Source organism: Spinacia oleracea, chromosome 1 (assembly GCF_020520425.1).
Source record: "Spinacia oleracea cultivar Varoflay chromosome 1, BTI_SOV_V1, whole genome shotgun sequence".
In the NCBI taxonomy this organism is placed as follows: Eukaryota; Viridiplantae; Streptophyta; class Magnoliopsida; order Caryophyllales; family Amaranthaceae; genus Spinacia; species Spinacia oleracea.
Window position 1 is genome coordinate 129,213,049 of NC_079487.1, and position 22,298 is coordinate 129,235,346.

The window sequence follows — 22,298 nt, forward strand, 5'->3', positions numbered from 1 at the left end:
TTTTTTTTGTGTTGACGTAGTTTGATAATAACTTTTCTTATTCGTTATGATTTTAACAAGCATAAGTCATAAGATGAAGAGAACATAGCATAACTACAGGCTTATGAATATAATCCTAATTTTTTCTAAGAAGATAAAAAGAATTACTATTAATTAGAAACAAACTAATGACAAGCAAATCACTGTTGCACACAAAAAATAAAACCATTTGATTGCTTAATTTTCTCTGAAATAAAAGGAAGAGAACAAATCAGTCACGATTTTAATTATTTTGATCGTTATTCGTTGTTTTATTTGTAAAAGTGAATAATAAAGTCATTTTCTCCAATATATTGTTGATGTGCAATTTTTGTCTTTTTCTATTAAAACTTGTTGTTCACCCTTCCTGTGTGTTCAAATTATAATCTAGCTTAATTTTGTTGATTGTTCATTAATACCGACTACAATTCTTCTAAAAGGCTAAACAAGAAAGACACGGAGTGTGTTAAAGCCACTTGAAAACGACTTTTCTATAAAACCAAAAACTGAAAACTCACATCAGATCTTCCCTTATAGGGATATTATCTCTTTCGGATCAACGGAGTATTATCACACATTTTAAGAGGTAGAATAAATGTAGAAATCTTCCACCCTTATCATATAAATTAGATAGTGATATTTTTCTACCAAAAATATTCTGGTCATAAAGAAGATAATGATGAAGGGAACCACAAACCTTATCATTGCCAATTTGCCATCTCTTATATAGCAACCGATTCCTTTGATGTCTTTATTCACCTACAATAAACCAATCTCATTACTGTTTTGTTTTAAACAACTTTGATAGAGAAACTAATAATCAACATCAAACAATTAAACTGTTTAAACCATGCCAATATTAGTCACCAACAGAAATGCTCTCTCATAGTCTCATGCAATGTAATGTTATGTTTATCATCATCAAAACACGATCCAGGAATCGAACAGAACAATATTTTACGGGTTTGAAACCCGGATGAATGGGGTTTTAAAAGAAAAACTGACTAAACAAACAACCTAAACAAACTAAAGCAAAAATCAAGGTACTAAATTAAAGTGTCTTAAATTATTATAAGTCCACTTCATACAAGATTGGAGCGAGTCGCCGATCTTGCAGGTATAAAGATCATAAATAGATCTAGTATTAGACAAAAATATGTATCAATCAAGAAATAAATGAATCTCAATCTTACACCATTCAAAAAGCCCCAGTTTATCAACTTATCACTCTGGAGTCCCTGTTTTCCTCTTTGAGTGAGTGGTGTTGCGCAAAGATAGTTTTCCAGCGGTGTGTAAAAATAACATCTGGTATTGTTTTGTCATGTGAGAAAAATTAAAGGGATGTGGTAACAGAAAAGGACAGAATTACTGCGAATATCGACTCGTTTCAAGTTATTTCCAAAGGAAGAGAGTGATATTCATGGGGTCACGGCCCTTGCCAACCACTACTGATTCAACCCCTAATACATGTGATTAGATCTCAACCACGTACACTGAACACATTCGTCTGTCGACATGCGTATACCGATAAACCACCGCGATGGAATTCCCCACCAAAAAGTCGGGAAAAGAGAGAGACAAACGAAGAAGGATGTACACATGGTCGACAATGAAAACATGTACCAGAGGCAGGTAAAAGTTGGAATAGTCCACTGATTACTGATTAGTGCATATGGTCCTTAGCCCTTAGGGAATGTTGTCCTTATAAAGAAGCAACAATTGGCAACGTAAAGATAACGATTTCCCGGTCAAAATTGAAAAGATGTACATGGAGAACAACACAGAAGGCAATATTAGACAGCAAGAAGTTCTTAACCTTGAATCTGGCTCCACTAAAGATGATCAATACCAAGATGAGGGTCCAGCTTCAGCATCAGCTCACGCTATTGGAAAAGGTCAGATTCGTTTTATTGTTCATCTTGAGTAGTTTTTATTTTTCTGACAAATCTGAATTTTAAACACTAAGAAAAACTACGTATGTCTCAAAGAAATAGTCTGCAATAGGAAGTCCTAGGTTCCAGCCCACCTTTGTGGCTCTGTTCTCCATGCTAGAGATACTCCCTCTGTCCGAGACATCATAAAACAGTATACGTGACGAGATTCCGAATGGAGGAAGTGGGATCTTAGAAATGGCCTCTCTCTTTGATGACATACCTCGGATCCGGGCCTAAGGACTCAATCATCTAGCCATGCACTAAATCTAACTCCAAAAAAAAAAAAAAAAAATCTATTCCTCCCCCAAAAGACTAGTACAATCCAATTCTAAAAAACCGAGGATGAAAGTGGACCTCTAAATACGTGTGGTGGTATCGCATTCAGTTATCTTAACTCAAGCAATCATTTATATAACAGCCCACAACCAAGCTGGAAAACTGCTCGAGCACTACCTAGGTATATATCCAAACATGGCTCGAGCACTACCTAGTCGATATATAAGGTGTAATGAACTGATGGGTGAAACACCAAAATCATAATAGCTTTTCAATCCCATCCCTTATCCTTGGTGAATATTAATCCCAAGACCAAATCCCAACAAGACGGGATAAGTCACCACCGAGCCATCCTTTCTCTACCCCAGATAAGAAGAAACAAGGCATACGGCTTGTCAACTTATGCAACAAATTCAACTGCAACTGTAGAACATAACAGAAGAACTTGCAGAATTGCAGCAACACTTTCCTTGTCTAGCACCCCGAATATGAGTTGCCAAAATAACGTGAAACCTATACTAAGATATTTGCTCCATTAGCTATTAAAAAAGTTGCAAAAAATAAGATTCTAATAAATGAGAATATACCCCTCAAAAAGTATATTAAAAAAAAGAGAGAGCATATAATCCATTTGGATCTATGAAACAGCCAAACAGGATAACCAAATAATTAGTAAAACATTAATTTGTACTCCTACAGATAAACATCACAATACATTTAACGCAAAACACTACTGAATCCGAAAAATCAATTTTTATAGGTAAAAGGCACCTTTTTTTTTATCAGTAACAATCAGTAGTAATCAGTTTCAAACAACCAAAATCCAGCTTACGCGGTAAAATTATTTCAGTTCAGTAAAATCCGGGGAAGAAGACACATACCTCAATCATAAACCATAAAAAGTCTAAAAACGCGGATATCTTTTACCTCTAGAGTCTAGAACACTAAACTCTTCCCTATTCTTATTCTTTTGGTATTACAGGTCTTTTTTAATGGTGAAAGGACCCACTTTTTACAATATAGGATCAATAATTAAGACCTCAAATCTAAACTTGGGACTGTGATATCTATCAGTACTGAATCTTGTCCACATATGCACCATCAGTCAGATGTATGCAAACATAAATATGATTGATCATTCCACCAAGAGACTAGGAATTGGTCAAAAAAAGAAAGAAAAAGAGACAAAGATAAAAAATAAAAAATAAAGCACAGATGTTAAAGAATGCACAACTGTCCGCCAAAACAAGTAAATATTCAAAATTACTCCTTACTCCTAAATCTTTACCATAGGCTCGCCTTATAAAGAAGTAGCAAGTGGCAGCAATAAGCCAATAACTCCTTAAGAGAAGAAAAAAATATGGAGACAGAAGGAAAAACAAGCCACCCACAAGCTTTTAACTTAGAATCAGGCTCTATAAAGGATGATCAGATTCTGGAAGAAGTTCCAGCTTCAGCTCACGCTATCGGGAATGGTTAGTTTCATTCACTCACCTAAGCCTGATAGAATAAAACCGTAAAGAATATTGCTCTATGAATTCTGTATTTCATTCACGATATGTGTCACTAACACCCCCTAGACTACAATGCTAAGTTACATTCTAACTACATCCCTGATTGTGAACTGCGCAGCTAGCTTAGTTGGTTTAGTCTTGAGGTGATAATTAAGACTTGCAATCGAATTCTGTCTGCATTAGTAGAATCTTAGTATGGCCCTTAGTTTGTTTAGGCCTAAGGTGCCAATCCACTTTACCATAGTGCAGTGTCATTTAACTCTATATCAGTAAAGAGTACAATACTGGTATTGACCCTTACCCTAAAGCCACTTAAACGACCATAAACTAGTAACACTACAGCTTTTAGAGGGGTTTTAGGAGGGAAAATGTGTTAACCTGCGCTTATATAATACGGAGTATATATATACATTGAAGATCTTATATGGATGTTCTTAGATTTTTAATCTATACAGCTTGATAAAATAGAATGTTTTTCATGACAAATTTGTTATGGAAAAAATACAGATTCATGGCAGCAGGTTAGTTTGATGCTCGTAACGAGCTTCAACTGTGGATGGGTATTAAGCTTTTCAAACCTTATGTTGGTGCCCCTGGGTTGGACATGGGGTATCGTCTGCTTACTTTTTGTCGGGTTCTTCAGTTGCTACTCAGGCTGGCTATTAGCAGGTTTTCATTTCATCCAAGGTCAGAGATTCATCAGATATAGAGACATGATGGGACATCTATTTGGTTAGTTTGCTCAAAAAACCATACGTTTCATCTTTATTCAGAAGTCTTTCAAAAGTGTATATTGAAGCAGACACTTAACTGTGCAGGGAAGAAAATGTACTTTGTAACATATTTTCTCCAATTTTCAACCTTCATTTTGGTAAATATGGGTTTCATCCTTCTCGGAGGCAGAGCACTGAAGGTATATCTTTCATTTAACCTCATCAATACTAGTGAAAGATAAAAAAAGAAACAATATAACTGCAAAAAGAACATTTATGCAAATATAAAGCAAGAATTTGTTACCAGTTAGTTAAACTTGTAATGGTCTTCTTACAGGAGATAAATCTGGTGTTCAGTGACACAGCCATGAGGCTCCAGTATTTCATCATTATCACAGGAGTAGTATACTGCATATTTGCTATTGTTGTCCCAAACATGTCTGCCATGAGAGTGTGGATAGGAGCGTCGGCCATTCTCACCTTTGGTTTTATTGGAGTCCTTCTCGTGGTATCAGCAAAAGATGGTATGCTTAATGCTACACAATTTTCAGTGCTCTAAGAATTAAACTTCAGTCTGCCATAACATGTATATTACCAAAGTTTCATACGCAGTAGAGAAACATACTGAAGAAATGAGTGCCTCAAAGATTCAAGGGTTACTTACCCTCACCAGGATCCCAAAGCTAAGCTTGTCCCGAACCTGACTTTCTAGGTCTTTGGCCTACACAATATAACGTTCCTCTGCAACATCACTAGCTCCATTGCTCATCTTGAGATGGATTAGGAGCCACCCTTCTTCAAAAGCAAAAACGAAAATAGCATCAATTTCTTTTTATTTTAAGCCTTATTCCTCTTGTATCCCTCCTTTCCTCTTTCATACGAGGAGTAACGGAGGGTAAGAGAAGAAAGTAAATGAAGGCTGAAAGACGTGTTTTCAGATTGTTGTAACTCGGAAGTCGGAATGAATAAACAAATCCTAACATCCAAGAAATTTAGATGCTGAAACTGAATGTTGTATCCTTACAATGCTCACTCAAATCCTAACATCCAAGTATGTATTTGTGTTTGTGTGTGGATGTATGGTCTATAGAGCTAATAATTTTTTCTTTCATTCTACTCCTACAATGCATATTTCAGGCCAACTAATTAGTCTGTTCATCCCTACAGGCAAATCAATCAGCCACAAAAACTATGAAGTTAAGGGCAGCACAGTGGGTAAGGTGTTCAATGCCTTAGGTGCAGTATCCGCCATACTCGTAAGCAACAGTTCAGGCATGATACCCGAAATACAGGTGAAAATTTCTACTTATTATGATCTTTGAGACAATAGAAAGTTCACAAAAGTCATGCATTGACAGTTTCATGAAGAAAAAAGTCATGCTGACGGTTTCATAAAAAAAAAAGCCATCAAAAGACAGAACAAAATTCAAATTAGCTTAACTGAGACAATAACCATGTCTACTTTTGTATCGTGCAGTCAACCCTCAAGAAGCCAGCTGTCAGGAACATGAGAATAGCCTTGTTATTACAATATACTGTTGGCCTCTCGGTATATTATGGTGTTAGCATAGCTGGATATTGGATTTATGGTTCAGAAGTGCCAGATTATCTCCCTATGGCACTAAGCGGGCCGAAATGGGCAAAGATCCTGATCAACTTAGCAGTCTTTCTACAAAACGTCATCTCGCAACATGTATGTGTCATTTTTCTTCTGCTTATCTAGAAGCTATCTCCACCCCCCCCCCCCCCCCCCCACACACACACACACACACTCCATTTTCATACTCTGTTTTACGTAAATGACGTAAATGAAAATTATAATCTTATAGGATTAGGCAAATCACAGAAGTTGCCTTAAGCATTGTAGTACCAGTGAATGTAAGTAATTCTGACGTGGAAGATGGAAATGGAGGAAAAGGATTAAGGAGAGTGATTATATACAGAATCAGCAAAGGGAAACAGAGTTGAAAAAGTCTCCAATGAGCAACTTTAGAACTTCTGATAAAAATGGACTAAATTAAATATCTCAGTAAACTATTACAGTAGTAGGCCAATTAGTAATTGTTCAAGTCAAGGTTCTAGTTATTGTGTGGTAGTAGGCAAATGAACTATTACTTCTAAGGTTTGGTGATGGAGAATATGAGAAGGGAGAGGAATCTTCCACATACTAGGATTTCTAAGGAAAATGCTAACGAGTGCCCTGGGGGAGTTATTTAAGAAGAATCAGTAGAAGAATCTTCATAATCAATATTTATTTTATTAGATTACTTCATTAAACAATAAAATGTACTGAACATTTTCCTTTTAAATTACCTCAAAGTTTTCTTTCCCCTCTCCTCTATGTTTCAATTTTCTTTCCAATATCTTCTTCCCAGTTATCATTTTCCTTATAGAATAATCAAAGCTTTATCCATCCTCTCTTTCCTAGACTCCTAGTATCATATTTCAATCTTATTTTTAATCTTTTACTCCACTAGGCTTCCAATCTACCATCATCAAGCCGTCTGCTGCTGTAGTTCTAAGAGGAATCCGATTTCTATATAACCTTAATATTATCTAAAGATAGAACTATTCAAGCAAAAATGTACTATCGTATTTTATCCATTTTAAAAAGCATTAAGGAATGTTTAGCCAATGTCTCCATCTCAGATCACTGGAAGAACTGGTATGGCAATTATCTTAAGCTAACCAATTGAGATTCACATTTGATTTATTGATGATGCTATTTCCCTGCAATTCAAGAATTAAACTATGTCAGCAAGAAGCATAGCTCACCTAAGAATATTACATATATGTCAGATGTTCATCCAACCAGTTCACGAAGCACTAGATACTAAGTTCCTGAAAGATGATGAGGGTACATACTCAAGAGAAAATTTTAAAAGGCGGATTTTCCTACGAGTACTAGTATTTACAGGCAATACTTTTGTGGCAGCGGCCTTACCTTTTATGGGAGATTTCATGAACCTATTGGGATCATTCACACTTGTTACGTTGACGTTTATTTTTCCAAGTATGATCTACATCAAGGTAACTTCAACTAGTGCCAAATATATTTAAATAGAAGTAGTAGCATCACAAATTTCAGATCAAAATGTTGATTCTTAATTTATGCCACAGGTTAAGGGGAATACAGCTAGAACTGAGAAGAAGGCATGGCATTGGACTGTCATTATTGTTTTTTCTATACTTGCTGTAGTAACTACAATATCTGCAGTCAGACTAATTATTAACAATGTTAGAAACTACCAATTATTTGCCAATCAGTAATATATTGAAGTACATACATACGGCATTGTGCTCTAGTCAAGGTCATGTGGTTCCTATACTAGCTTCTACAACTATAATCAAAAAAAAAAGCCTTTGGCTGCATTTCTGAGGGAATCTTTATGCAATATGCAAAAGACATTGCACTTCTTAGATTAAAATATTTTATAAGCATAGCAATTGAAATAGAAAGCAAAACAGAGTAAGATTTCAACAGGAAATAACGAAGAGGCCAGAAAAAGTGCAACAATTACTTGCATGGATATGCTTGAGGCTTATACATCATTCTATCAGAATCACCTCACTCTGAAAGAGAGCATTTGTAGGCAAAAGATATGTGTAAGTGCGAATCCAGAAAGATGGCACGGCTGTGGGAGAGAAAGGGAGGATATTTCCCAAGAGAAACATGAAGTAAGAAATACTGGAGAACAGACAAGTAAGCAGGATAAGTTGAAAAACAGTGAATGCACACAACAGATAAGGAGTGAATGGGAATGTGCAATAGAGTTGAGGTGGCAGTGGCTCCCAACCCAGTTTCTTTCCCCTGAAATAGAGGTTCAATAGACAAGTAATGAGAATGTGGCGATTTCCATTTCCCCTTGTGCTCCATGGTGCCTACAAATAATAAGTAAGCAGATAGAAGATTAAATGAAGTGTGTGTATAATTTCTGCTCCCGGATTAAGGTCTTATTAGTCGAAAACAGTTCTTGTAATAGAAGTGAAAAGTTACAACAGACTATCAAGTGTTTCTAATATTGCTAAAGTTGTTATCCACCTACCCATCGTGGTATATTTGAAAATATTTCAAATGGTCCAATCTAATGGCTGCATGACAGATGTGTTATGTGTACGTAGCAGAGTTAAGGTAAACTAACACACCTAAGTTACTGGACAAAAGTACGGAATAAGAAAGCAAAAAACAAAGTTAAAGCTTTCAAGTACATCAACAAAGAGCATTGAACTCGTTTATACCCAATGTGGATTAGTTTGAATTCCTTCAATGCAAAAAATTGATGTTGAATACAACAAAAGATAAATGACAGAAAAGTTTAGCAAATTAAAGAGAAACAAACCTCAGCTCAGGCACATCTGGCAGTCTCACTCTCAAGATCAGCTTCATGAGACGTTGACTTGAAATATTTTTGTGCTGTTTCAAATGTACAAGCCAGCAACCATGATACCTTGATCAATCTAGGGGCGCTGTTATTCTGATTCGAGCATGTTAGGGTACTGGTTAAAACATAGTGAATTGATGGAGAGACCGTTGACATAAGTCAGCAAGGTAATAAATCTGCTAATTCCAACGTAAAGACATCCTTTTTGTAATGAAAAGGAAGGTGTATTGTAATCAAAAGGATGGCTGACTTTAATTGTATATGTATCCTTATTATATACGTACTTCACAATTGCAGTTACCATGGTTACATAGCCCGTTTTCCCTTTTTAGCTCATCCACATAGTGCTCTCTTTTCTCTGGGCAACCATAACCTTTGCTGTATCTGTTAGACTAAACCCAACTACAACCAGGTAGTTTAGTGGAGATCTTTTCCCTCATAGATTTTCGAACCCTTTCTGCCTCATCCCATTGCTCTCTTTCAGCATAGATACCAGAGAGAAGCATATAGTTACCAGTATTATGAGGTTCTAATATAAACAGTTCCTGGGCAACAAGTTCTGCAATATCAACATTGCTATAAGTTCGACAGGCAGCAAGCAGGGCGCCTAAAGCTCCAGGGCGAGGACCCATTGGCATACTCTTTAGCATCTTATATGCTTGCTCAAGTCTCCCAGCTCGTCCAAGCATATCAATTATGCAAGCATAATGATCTGCATCTGGCTCAATCTTGTAATCACTTATCATGCTTTCCCAATAGGCTAAACCATCTTCAACAAGTCCTGTATGGCTACACGCATTCAATACACCAACAAAAGTTACATAATCAGGTTCTACCTTTTCCATCAGCATTTTGTGAAAAACATCAAGGGCTCGGATACCATGGCCGTGCGAAGCAAGGCCTGTTATCAGTGCACTATAAGGATATACATCTGGTTGACGAATCTCCTCAAACAACCGACACGCTTCTTCAATATTCCCACATTTAGCATGCATGTCAACTAGGGAAGTAAGGACCTTTTCGTTTCGCTCAATGCCTTCTTGATCCATTAAAGTCATGATCCAATTGGCCAAATCAGGGCGCCCTAACTGAGCCAAGGCTGATATAACAGCAGTCATAGCAAAAGCATCAGGCTTAACATGTGCTTTTCGCATACTACGAAAATAAGCCAATGCTTCATTCGGTTGTCCATTTTGAGCATACCCAGAGATCATAGCAGTCCAACAAACTAAAGTCTTCTCAGGCATAGCTTCAAAAAGGATCCTAGCCACACCCATAATCTTCTTCTTAGTATATCCAACTAACATTGTAGTCCAAGTAACAACATTTTTATCTAACATCTTATCAAACGTTGCCCGAGCAGAATCCAAATCATCACCATTCACATACCCCACAACCATAGCATTCCAAGTAATCAAATTCCTAACACGCATTCCATCAAAAACAACCTGGGCATCCCTCATATCTTCCCCACCCCTAGCATATGCACCAAGAACAGCATTATAAGACACTACATCTCTGTGAGGCATTTCGTCGAACACTTGGCGGGCACAACTCAACTTCCCACATTTCCCATACATATCAATCAAAGCATTAAAGACTTCAACAATTGAACAAAACCCAGATTTCAAAACACGCCCATGAACCTCAGCACCATTATTAAGGTCACAAAGAGCAGCACACGAGTTAAGTACAAAAGGGTAAGTGTAATTGTCGGGTTTAAAATTATGTCGCACCATTTGAAGGTACAAATGCAAGGATTCATGGCAGAGAAATGGGGTTTTAGAAAAGGCTCTGATTGAGTGATTGAAGAGAAATACAGTGGCATGGTGAGCGAGAGAAGTGAAGAGGAGATGGGTGTGGCGAGGAGAGAGAAAAGTGTAGACATCAACAATGGAGGAAGTTATGGAATGTTGATGCTCATGGAGATTGTGGCGTAGTGTTTGGGCGTGAATTTGTTTGAGGTGAGAGATTGAATTGCAGTTTTTCAATAGAGTGTGAATCGATTGCTCTGTTACTTTCATGTTTTACAATCAATTGGAGTATCGGCTACTCCATTCCGTAGGTTTATAACATGTCACAAACTAGCAAGTAAATTAGACAAAATCGTTAATGGCAATTTAGCAGAAAACCTCCATTATAGGTTTATTTTTGGTTGGGTGCCGATCAAAAGGTCTTGCGCGCACAAGGTGTACAATAAATTTATTGTACACCAAGATAACTTTTACCCATTTTTTTTGTAACTTTAACCTAGTTTTGATTAACTTTTATAAACGTTGATAGATAAACATTTTAAAAGGTTAAATGATTAATTTTATACCTTATTAGTGATTTTGAAGAAATAAGTTTTATTAAAATGAAAATATTTATCACTAAAAAATAGATAACTTTTACATATATAAGCTTAACTTTTAAGCATTTTGAGTTAACTTTTACTCCGGTGTACAATATTTATTGTACAATCATTGTAAATAAGAATTTGTGGGGTGCCAATTACTTCATTTAAAAATGGGGAATTGGAAAGTTGGCACATACTTCGTCCGTGTCTCAATAAAAAATTACCATTTCGTCGTTGAACGGGTGGTATAAAAAAATAAAGGTGGTAAAAAAATCATTTGTCAATCATTTTATTCGGTAAAAAAAAAATTCCTTTTCTTTATGGCAAAGGTTTTTTTTAAGGAGTGGTGCAAACGAGCCGATTACTCATGTTCACTTAACTTATATAATTAGGTGAGCTCGAGCCGGACCCTGACCTTTTGAGCTCAAAACTATGTTTAAACTCGGTTCGTTTAAGAGGTTTTTTTTTGTGAACATCTCATTTATTAATCGAGCCGAGTTCATAAATGAGCTTTAGAAAAATATGTACTCCCTCCGTATTTATTTCAGAAATACAATTGGTTGGGCACGGGTATTAAGAAGAAGAATTGAATGAAATAAAATAATAAAGCAAGTGGGGTTGGGTAGATATTTTACGGAGTAACAAGTAAACAAGTGGGGACCATGTCATTTTGGTGGGGTGGGAGGTGGGGTAAGTTTATGAAATTATTTGTTTAATAGGATGATGGGTCATAGGGTAAATTAGATGTATTATTTAATTAGATGGTGGAGTTGATAAGTAACTAAAAATGGCAAATGTATCTCTTAAATAAATACGGCCGGAAAACGCAAGTGTATGTCTTAAATAAATACAGAGGGAGTATTAATTTAGCAGTTTAATTTTTATTTTTTTTTATTCTATGATTTATTTTATTGGACGTTAAAAGTCAAAATATGATTTTTATCTTTAATAAAAAAAAAAAAATACTCTTTTATAGTAAATTTGATTATAAACATAATAGATCAGCTTGTTGATGAACATAAATAAACGAGTTACATTATGTTATATTGCTCCTTAACTTAAATGAACGAGCATACATATGCTCAAACGAGCTTCAAAAGTTGTTCAACCTCAATTAATTTACAAATTAACGAATATGAACGAACTTTAACCAAGATCAAATCCCAGTAGCTTATAAAGAGTCTAGACTCATTTACACCACGTACTACCTTTACCTTTCTGCCCCAAAAATTTCCACACATAAATCCCAGCTTGCAAGGTTGTCTAGAAGCTATGAAAAAAACACATATCTAACTTGCACTTAAATTTAATACTTAAATATAATAATCATCAAATTAAAATTAAAAGCAGTATTTATCATGTTCGTCCACAACCTCATATTATAAGTTATCTAGAAGCAAATTTACTTTTGGACAAAACTTCTAATGCTTGTTTCCAATCTCATGTCCACTTCCATCAAAAAGAAGTATATTCAAAGAAAGAAGGCAATATTAGCCTTAATGATGTTAATAGTTGGCTTGGTTGTAAAGAACAACTCAATCTTTGCGGGCTGGTGCACTTTCCGTTACGGAGTATAATTTACAAATTACATTACAATAACATCCTTCCTCCGTTACGGAAATATCACACCATTTGATTTTTACACCATTTACAACTCCGACTTTGGCATTTTTTGTGATTCGTACGTAAGAAAATTTTAGTTATGTGAAGTCATGTTAGATTCGTATCGATATATATTTTCTAAATATTACTTTTTTTTATTTTTTATTTGCACATAATTTGAGATGTTAAGAGTCAAAGTAATTATTAGAATAGTAAAAGTTAACCATGGCGCGATATTTTCAAACAAAGGAAGTAGTTTTTTTGCAGCTGAGTGCACCCGCTTAAGATTGTGCTGCTCAATAGACTTAAGTCATAAATAGTGTCATGCATGACAACTTTTCTACTTGATAATGAATTGGTGGTTGGTCGTTCGGGAGGATGTGGAATTGGGAGTTTGGGACGTATAAGTGTATAACGAATTTATGACTAAGTTGGGAAGGAATGTAAAGGGGATGAACTTGTTTCAATTTCTATTACTTCATACTTTCTCTGTTCCGCAATAGATGTATCGTTTCTCTTTTTTACACTAATTTATTAACTAACTTTGACAATTATTTTTGTATATTATGTAAAAACAAACATAGTCAAGTGAGATCTTGTTAAATTCGTGTCAATGTGAGGATTCCAAATATCATTTTTTTATAATTTTTACTTACACGTAATTAGAGATATTAATGTTCAAAGAAGCATATTAGGATACGTGAAAAAAGAAATGATACATCTATTGCGAAACAGAGTTAATATGAGAATAACCTCTATGATCCAACTGCCCAAACCCCCCCCCCCCCTATTATTTATCATGGTCTTCATGGTCGGGGTTATGAACTTAGGATTGAAAGGCGTTATGACTAGAGGTGTCAAATCGGGTCACAGGATGGGTTATGGGTTGACCCATGGCAGTTCGGGTCTATTCGGTTCGGGTCAAGTTCGGATCAAAAGTTATCGGGATCAGATCGGGTTTGGGTCGGGTCTATTCGGTTCGGGTCAATTTCAGGTCAATTGTTGTCGGGTCCGGGTAAATTTCGGGTCGGTTCAAGTTCGATTCGGGTAAAAAACGGACCCGGTGTTCCCGGGTCGGGTTCTAAACGGGTTTTATCGGGTCAAACCCGGGTCGGGTAACTTTGGGCCGGGTAGACTTTGACTCGGGTCATTTCAGTTCAGGTTAATTCAGTACCAGTTCGATATCGGTTCGGGTCATTTCAGTTAGGTCTCGGGTTGAATCGATTAATTCATTCTAGATCTTTTCAAGTCATTATCGATTACTTTTTCCATTCTATTTCTAATTAGACAAGTTATTAATCTACGTATTTACGAGTATTTTAAATTTACTAAACTACAACATCGTTATAATTTTATATCAATATTTGTGTTTCTGCCTGAGAAACTGTGAATATAATAACTTGGGGATTAACGTAACCGATGACGTATTCGACCGTGATTTCCTTATATCCGACCACCTGTGTTACCGTGTTTAGATAGTCCCTGAATGTATCCGAGGAACCTTCGTATGATAATTAAAATTAGATAAGTTGTTGTTAAGTGAGAAGAACTAGAGAGAGAGTGACTGATTTGCTTTTTTAGGTAATGATTAGATAGATCTTTTTATGATTACAGCAGAGTATTTATATGATTACACGGGGGTAATTATGTAATTACGTCTATTTTTAGTGAACAACTGTCCTTCTTGGTTCCTAAATAAGAAGGGCATTTTTGTCTTTTTACATTGAGTTGGGCTGACCAAGTATATGGGCCCAAACAATTAGCCCCACGCTTGACGTAGGAGATGGCATCCTCGGTATGTCGTATGTCGAGCGGAGTTCAGTACCAGACATGGTATATTATCCTATGGCGTCGAGGAACCTCTTCCTTTTTGGACTCCTGGATCCTATAGTGTCGAGGAGCATCCATTCATGTTGCTCGGTTGGAGTCTTTTCTTCGTGTGTAGTCCACCTTGCGCCGTCGAGGAGCGTCACGGGGTCCATACCGTGACATTCGGTCGAGGACCTCATATTGCGAGCGAGCATGCATTAGCCCCAAGTGTGGCGGAACTCTATGGCCTCGGCCAAGAAGCGTTGATGATGCCATCCTATATGGCGATGGAGGGGGCCTCCTTGGTATAGGAATTTCGGATCTTTGGGCGAGGAACCCACCTCGCCGTCTGAGTGGGAATTCATGGTCGAGGGACCTCCATCGGTCGAGGAACCTTCCTTTGTCGAGGAGCGTCCCTTCGGGTTGGTGCGATAGGTCATTGTCGTCCGAGTAAGGACTCGTAGTCAAGGTAGAGTAGGAACTCACGGTCGAGGAACCTACTTTTCCACGGCCGAGGAACCTACTTTGCCGTCCGAATGGGAATTCATGGTCGAGGGACCTCCATTGGTCGAGGAACCTCCCTTTGTCGAGGAGCGTCCCTTTGGGCTTGTGCGACGTGAGGTAGTAGGGGAAACCCACTCATCGAGGGTTTGGTCGGAGGGATTAACGATATCCCCTTTTACTTTGTTGCCCGAGTAGGAACTCATGGTCGAGGAACCTACTTTGTCATCCGAGTAGGGATTCATAGTCGAGGAACCTCCTGCGGTCGAGGAACCTCCTTTGGTGGAGTTCTTTGGCTTTTGGTCGAAGACCCTATATAGGATGGTCGACTTAAATAGAGATCCCCCAACGACACCACGGTCGATGGCTGCGTCGTCGAGGAAGATCCTAGGCCCACGTGATGAAGCTTGGTCAAGGACCTTCTCCTTTCGAGTGTTTGCTTGGTCGGGGAAATGAATGGACTTGGTCGAGGAACATCTCTCATGGGATGGGCCTCACCTTGCGTTGTCGAGGAACACTTTGGGTTCACATTATGGCATTCGGTCGTGGGCCTCATGTGTTGAGCACCTCGCTTGGTCGAGGAACCCTTCGAATCCGGTCGAGGGACCTTCCTTCGTCCCTTCTGCTTTTGTCGAGTCGGATCGTGTGTCATAGGAGTGTCAAGGAGGCTTTGCCGAGGAACTTTCTGGATTTGTCGACTTGATTTAATTTTAAGTAGAGAGATAATTAGCTCTTCACGTTGAGATTTTTGAGTGACTAATAAGCCCCAAGGGTAAGTTTGATGTCCGCATGAGATAGGTCGACCTCTATATGAGGAGGATGCCCTTTAAGAAAGGTCTTTGGACACTTAAACGATATGCTTAAGTATGCCTTGGAAAAAGGTCTTTGGACACTTAATCAGATTTTAAGTGTACTCTTCGAACATCTTATTTGAGCGAGGAGCTAATGAGTCCCGAGAGTTCGAAGAGGTATTCAGTAAAGGGTTTCGCTCTTCGTGTCGAAGAGTAAAAGTTTGTAACAACAACGGTGGTGACGTGGCACCGATTAGGCGATGGATATAAGATGACATGGAGTCGATAGTGGTGTGACAATCCATTTGGACAAGGCCATGGTGGGCCGCTTCGCCACGTCGTCTAAGTCTGAAGATCAGGTTAGTAAGCCAACGCGGGCTTTGTAGGTTATGGGCTTGTTAGAGCCTCAGGGTTATTTCCCTAGTTTCTTTTATCTAATTCTTCCATGGACAGGATCCTAAAAAACTCAAGAGGAAGAGAGCGCCTGCCGATTCGGTTCCGACGGTTGCTCTGACTGAACCGGCGCCAAGGAAGGTGTCTCGTGCCGTGTCGACGATCGCTGTTTCGGGTTCCAAGGGAACGAAAGCCGCTAAGAGAGTGGTTCCTACCCCTCTTAGTGTTTGTCTCGACGAGGGGGAGAGGCGCCAAGCCCCAGCGTCCGAGGATGGTCGTGAACTATCTTCTAAGTATCTCGCCGAGGAGGCTTCTTTGGCTCGGGGGTCTTTGATGTGTCTTTTGACAGATGATGGAGGTTCGAAGCCTTTTGCAGAGCTTCTCGCTAATCTGAAGAATCGGCGTATGAGCAAGGCGATGAATGAGTTGTTTACTCCTGCCAATGATGCTCATTTGTCCTCCCTTGGGAAGTTTGAGACCGATGCCCTTCATGAGAGTTGGGTTGAGGTAAGTTTCTCGATATAGTTCCCTCTTCTCTTTTTGAATCTTTTCTATTCCTCTAACTAGATTTTCCATTTCAGTTTTCCATCAGGATGATGACTTACACACGTCGATGCTACAATGGGGTTGCGGATGAGGTAGAGAAGCTGACGGACGAGATCGGGAAACTTCAGGAGAAAGAGAAGATGCATTTTTCGGAGGTAAGTGAGCTGAAGAAGAAGCTTCACTAGACTGAGTCCGAGTTGGACCGCGCTAAGAGGAGCATCAAGAATGACGAGGGGGAGCTTCAGCAGGCCAAGGATGATATGCCAAGGCTAAGGAAGAGGCAACGACTTTCCAAAGTCAGCGTGACTCCGTTAATCGGGCATTGAAGGATGTGAAAGCTGAGTTGGAGGTCGTCAAGGGTCGTCTGAAGACCTCCGAGGCTATGGTTGGTGAGATTTTGAGTTCGCAGAACCGTCTCAAGGAGAAGATCGTCGAGGAATGGAAGAATCCAGAGGAGGGTGAGGCTCATAATGTCGAGATAGGTCTTGAGGCGACTACTTTTGTTACTTCAGATATATTGCGTCGAGTTCAACTTGCTTTGGCTGAGTTTGCGCCCAGTATTGGTTGGGATGAGATACAAGGGAAGTATGATTCTATTTTGGCCAAGGAGCGAGAGGATCTTAGGGCTCAGCTGGTTGCTTAGGACAAGGTTGATGGAGGCGAGGTCGATTCGTCTGACTCTGATTCTGCTAGTACTTCGGGTTCTGACTCGAGCAGTAGTGGTGATGACGACGTTGGTAGCCATGTTGATGTCGTTGACCCTTAGGCAGATGATTGTGCTTTTCTTGTGTTGCTTTTGTAGATTTCTTTCCGTATTTAGTATGATGTAATGTCTGAATATTTGAACATTCGGTCCTTCGTAGAGGAACATTGATATTTGAACTAAGTTTGGTCCTTCGTAGAGGAACATTGTCAAGAAATTAAATCTAAGTACTTTTCGAGATTTTTGGCTCAAAACTTTCTTTCGTTTCATTCAACATAGCCTTACACTTTATTTATTACAATGATGAAGTTATTTATCACTTTGGCGACAATGCCCCTATTATGCCTCTAGCTACATCATTGCTATTAAATACGTACCGGACACTTTAGACGCAGAATTTTTTGAGGTTATCGGCATTCCATGGTCGAGGAAGGTGCTTGCCTTTGGTGTCGACTAGGTTGTAGGTCCCAGGTCGAAAGACTTTTGCAATCTTGTAAGGGCCTTCACAGTTAGGTCCCAATTTTTCGAGAGTGCTTCTTCGGCCAGTTGCCTCGACTTTCCTTTGTACCCAATCTACTTCGTGCAGTGGCCGAGGGAGAACTCTTTTGTTGGAGTACCGAGCAATCTTCTGCTTATAGGCAATGGACTTGAGCAGAGTGTTTCCTCTTGTTTCCAGGAGCAAGTCGAGATTAACCCTTTTTTTGGCTTCATTTTTCTCGTAATCATAGTAAGTGACTCGGGGTGAGGGAATGCCAACTTCGACGGGAAGGACGGCGTCGCTTCCATAGACAAGTGAAAAAGGAGTTTGCCCGGTAGATTCTTTGACGATGGTTCGAGTCGACCACAAGACACCAGGTAGGTCATCGACCCAAGAACCACTAGACCCCTCGATCATTGTCTTGAGTCCATTTAAGATAATCTTGTTAGCAAATTCTGCTTGGCCATTGCTTTGGGGCCTTGAAACCGACGTGAACCGAGTTTGTATGCCGAAGCGATCACAGTATCCTTTGGTGGCTTTGCTGTCAAACTGTCGACCATTGTCTGATATGAGTGTCCAAGGGACTCCAAATCTCGTGAAGGGCATCACTTTGTAGCAATATACTCCTTGGCTGGTGATGAAGGCAGTGTGAGCTTGGTCTTTTTCGGACATGGGAATCTGATGATAGCCTGCATTGGCATCCATGAAGCTGAACAGGTCGTGTCCAGCCGTGGAGTCGACGAGCCTGTCAATTTTTGGCAGAGGATAGTCATCTTTGGGGCAAGCTTTATTTAGATCTGTGAAGTCGACGCACATTCGCCAGGTTCCGTTTGGCTTCTTTACCAAGACCACATTAGAGAGCCACTCTGAGTATTGACACTCCCGGATGAACCCTGCCTCCAACAATTTGTGGATTTCCTCAGCAGCAGCTTGGCTGCGCTCTAGGCCTTGATGCCGCAACTTCTGTTTGATTGGTCGATGACCTTCTTTGATGTTCAGTTCGTGCACCATAGTTTGTCGGTCGATGCCCGATATTTCCTTGACCGAGAAGGCAAACACATCCCTGTATTCTCGCAGAATAGCAATGATTTTACCTCGTAACTCTTCGTCTAGGTTCTTTCCAACCCGAACAGTATGTAGCGGATCTTTGTCGAGTAAGATCTCCTCATCTTCCTCGGCTGGTCTAGGGCGGGCATAATGTTTTGGATCTTCGCCAAGGAATACACCTAGATCGTCAGCCGAGGACCCTTTTTCCGCCGAACGTCTCTTCTTCAGAGGGGGTTCTGTACTTGAGATCGAGTTTTTCTCATTCTTGAAGCTGTTGTTGTAACATTGTCGAGCAGATCGCTGATCCCCATAGATTTTTCCGACTAACCCGTTGTCTGTTTCATATTGGAGAAGGAGTTGATAGGTTGAGATGGAAGCCTTGATTTTGTTTAGCAGAGGTCTCCCCACTATTATGTTGTAGGGCAAGGGTATGTCGACGACCATGAAGTCTATGGGAAGGATTTTTCCTTTTCCTTTTTCTCCGATACAGACGGGGAGTTTGATCATGCCGACGGGGTATACTGATTGACCACCGAATCCTACGAGGGGTTGGCTGATGTCGTTGAGGTCACTTTTCTTGTAACGTAGCCTCTGGAGGCATTCAAGAGTTAGGATGTCAGTCGAGCTTCCACTATCAATCAACACCCTCTTTACTGTTCGGTTGGCTACCTTAATTTCAACGACTAGGGGATCATCGTGCGGGGCACGGATAATTCGAGAGGGGTCCTCTTGGAACGTTATTGGTGGACACTTGAGGTCTGATGAAGGTGCTTCGACGTCGAGGATCTGATGGGTTAGTGCGTGCAAGTGTCTTTTTCTGGCGTTGTCGGTTAGGCCACCATATGCGAGACCCCCGGCTATCACCCCAACATATCCCTCGGTATGATCGCTCTGGACATCTGATCCCTTGTTATCTTCCTTCTTGCCAGAGGAGGAACCCTTCAAATATTTGTTCAACTTTCCCTCGTCGGCGAGTCTGTCCAAGGCCCTTTTCAATTCTCGACAGTCCTTGGTGGTGTGTCCGCACTCTTTGTGGAACTCACACCAAAGGCTCTTGTCTCTTTTGGACGCGGGGGTCCTGATCGGGGTTGGACTCGGCAACAACGACTTTTCCTTGATGTCAAGGTATATCTCCCTCCTGTTATTGTTATACCGAGGATCGTTTCCATTGTCAGTTTCTCTGGGTTTCTTCTCTTTTTCTCGTCCAACGACCTCTTTTCTCCTCTTAAGGTCAGTCTCGACCGACGGATTGCAGATTTCCGCGGATTGAATGTATCTCTGAGCCCGGACCATTGCTTGGGGCAGGGTAGATATTTGCTCGTCGGCCAAGACCCAACGAAATCGGCTTCCTGCCTTTAGCCCGGTCATGAGTGCGGTGAAGGCAACGGAATCTTGCAAGTTTGGTATGTTCAAGGACTCGTCATTGAATCTCTTGATGTATTCCTTGAGACTTTCATTGGGCTGCTGTCGGACGGACATGAGATGCATACTGGTCTTCTTGTATACTTGTCCGGCAATGAACTGTGATTTGAATAGAGATTCGAGCACTGAGAATCTCGTGACGACACCGGCCGATAGCCCAGAGAACCATGAGAGAGCCATCCCTTTGAGAGTGGCGGGGAAGAACCGGCACCATGCCGCTTCATCTCCTGTTTGGACAGTCATTCGGGCCTTGTAGGCATCCATGTGGTCATTCGGGTCAGAGGTCCCGTCATATGGGTCGATAGAGGGCACCTTGACTTTGTTCGGGGTTGGTGCTTCAATGATCTGCCTACTAAAAGGACTTAGGAAGCTGAGGTTGTCGAGCTGCACCTCATCTCGAGGGAGGGTTGGTTCCCGTCTCCCGGTCCGAGGAGGTTCTCTCCCTGTTTGGGTGTGTCTATCCGCCCTTCTTCCAGATGTGATTGAGTTTTCCTCTTGATCTCGTTCTCGAGAGGATCCGTGTCGAGATCTTGGAGGTTCCACTGGGGTGGGGGAGCGTCGAGGGTGATCAAGGGACCTTCTCGAACTCTCATGTTGAGAGTGAGTAGAGACCCTCCTGGCGTCGAGCTCGCCTCTCCTGAGTCTTCGTTGGACAATCACATTTCGAGCATCGCTTCGGCCATGCCTCTGGGGTGGCGGGGGGAGGCTTCTCGATGTCTGGTATCTCCCTGTGTGTCGAGGAGGATTCAGTGGTAGTTCATGGTCTCTTTCGGACCGAGGAGGACCTCTCGTAGAGAATGTGCTTCTAGGGGGCTGGAGGCGTGATCTTGTCTCCCGCTGGTCTAGGACCTCCTCCGATGACCTTGGTTGCCCTCTGGGTCGAGATGGGCCTTCATTACCATCCCGGAGGTTCAACACGGCGGCCCTGAGGCTGCGCTCCAAAGTGTCATTGAACTGCTCAGCCAGTCTCCTTAAGTCCTCCTGTGTGACGGGCAAAGGTCCCTCGACTTCTCCATGAGGTTGCGGGTCGCTGGCATGGATCGACTCGAGCACGTGATCGTGTCGAGAAGACAGCACTGGACCATGACGCGACTGATCATCGACATGTCTGGAGGCCGAGGACCTTCCTTGAGAGGGTGACTGGGTAGGTGAGGGATGTCGAATGGGTGACGGTCGTCGAGCACGTCTGGTGTTCACCATGGCTTCTTGTTAAGCGTTCCCCACAGACGGCGCCAAACTGTTTCTGCCTGAGAAACTATGAATATAATAACTTGGGGATTAACGTAACCGATGACGTATTTGACCGTGATTTCCTTATATCCGACCACCTGTGTTACCGTTTTTAGATAGTCCCTGAATGTATCCGAGGAACCTTCGTATGATAATTAAAATTAGATAAGTTGTTGTTAAGTGAGAAGAACTAGAGAGAGAGTGACTGATTTGCTTTTTTAGGTAATGATTAGATAGATCTTTTTAATGATTACAGCAGAGTATTTATATGATTACACGGGGGTAATTATGTAATTACGTCTATTTTTAGTGAACAACTGTCCTTCTTGGTTCCTAAATAAGAAGGGCATTTTTGTCTTTTTACATTGAGTTGGGCTGACCAAGTATATGGGCCCAAACAATTTGTTTTAAGTTATTAGATGATTAATGATTATATAACGAGAACCATATGTAAATAATAGATATACAATATATGTAAATCTATAAGAAATTAAGAATATAACTCTTTAAGTTAACACGAAATTCAACTTACTAAATAATAACGATTATAGTGTATAAGAACATACATCATAATATATACTCCAAATATAGTTAAACAACT

General features: G+C 40.3%; 3 protein-coding genes across 6 annotated transcripts; 2 read left to right on the top strand and 1 right to left on the bottom strand.

Moving 5' to 3' along the window:
* Positions 1–1,231: 1,231 nt before the first annotated feature.
* On the top strand, positions 1,232–8,461 carry LOC110802337 (proline transporter 2). Of its 2 annotated transcripts, none has more exons than XM_022007788.2 (8): positions 1,232–1,913; positions 4,250–4,474; positions 4,561–4,655; positions 4,793–4,979; positions 5,623–5,747; positions 5,933–6,148; positions 7,255–7,485; positions 7,576–8,461. In XM_022007788.2, exons 1-8 carry the CDS (start codon positions 1,781–1,783, stop codon positions 7,723–7,725), a joined length of 1,362 nt encoding a protein of 453 aa, XP_021863480.1. In that variant the 5' UTR covers positions 1,232–1,780; the 3' UTR covers positions 7,726–8,461. The 2 variants fall into 2 exon arrangements, with proteins under 2 accessions (XP_021863480.1, XP_021863481.1); XM_022007789.2 differs by lacking the exon at positions 1,232–1,913 and adding an exon at positions 3,394–3,703.
* Positions 4,852–10,979, bottom strand: LOC110802335 (putative pentatricopeptide repeat-containing protein At5g37570). 3 transcript variants are annotated; one of them, XM_022007784.2, is made up of 3 exons: positions 8,796–10,979; positions 5,120–5,250; positions 4,852–4,991 (listed from the first exon to the last, which is right to left on the bottom strand). In XM_022007784.2, the coding sequence occupies exon 1, from the start codon at positions 10,859–10,861 to the stop codon at positions 9,230–9,232; it is 1,632 nt and encodes a 543-aa protein (XP_021863476.1). In that variant the 5' UTR covers positions 10,862–10,979; the 3' UTR covers positions 4,852–4,991; positions 5,120–5,250; positions 8,796–9,229. The 3 variants fall into 3 exon arrangements, with proteins under 3 accessions (XP_021863476.1, XP_021863477.1, XP_021863478.1); XM_022007785.2 differs by having other exon boundaries at positions 4,898–5,029; XM_022007786.2 differs by lacking the exons at positions 4,852–4,991; positions 5,120–5,250 and adding an exon at positions 8,198–8,337.
* Positions 10,980–16,195: 5,216 nt separating this feature from the next.
* LOC130465673 (uncharacterized) lies at positions 16,196–17,002 on the top strand. The gene is made up of 3 exons (XM_056834531.1): positions 16,196–16,237; positions 16,332–16,778; positions 16,853–17,002. Exons 1-3 carry the CDS (start codon positions 16,196–16,198, stop codon positions 17,000–17,002), a joined length of 639 nt encoding a protein of 212 aa, XP_056690509.1.
* The last annotated feature ends 5,296 nt before the right edge of the window (positions 17,003–22,298 follow it).

What these genes read in the sequence shown, in the direction of transcription:
- LOC110802335 (XM_022007784.2), bottom strand. Translation starts at nt 10,861, where the DNA reads ATGAAAGTAACAGAGCAATCGATTCACACTCTATTGAAAAACTGCAAT.
- LOC130465673 (XM_056834531.1), top strand. Translation starts at nt 16,196, where the DNA reads ATGGTGGGCCGCTTCGCCACGTCGTCTAAGTCTGAAGATCAG. An exon ending in CGTCTAAGTCTGAAGATCAG is followed by an intron (nt 16,238 to 16,331) that starts GTTAGTAAGCCA and finishes TTCCATGGACAG; the next exon opens with GATCCTAAAAAACTCAAGAG. An exon ending in TTCATGAGAGTTGGGTTGAG is followed by an intron (nt 16,779 to 16,852) that starts GTAAGTTTCTCG and finishes TTTCCATTTCAG; the next exon opens with TTTTCCATCAGGATGATGAC.
- LOC110802337 (XM_022007788.2), top strand. Translation starts at nt 1,781, where the DNA reads ATGTACATGGAGAACAACACAGAAGGCAATATTAGACAGCAAGAAGTT. An exon ending in GCATGATACCCGAAATACAG is followed by an intron (nt 5,748 to 5,932) that starts GTGAAAATTTCT and finishes TGTATCGTGCAG; the next exon opens with TCAACCCTCAAGAAGCCAGC. An exon ending in AAAACGTCATCTCGCAACAT is followed by an intron (nt 6,149 to 7,254) that starts GTATGTGTCATT and finishes CATATATGTCAG; the next exon opens with ATGTTCATCCAACCAGTTCA.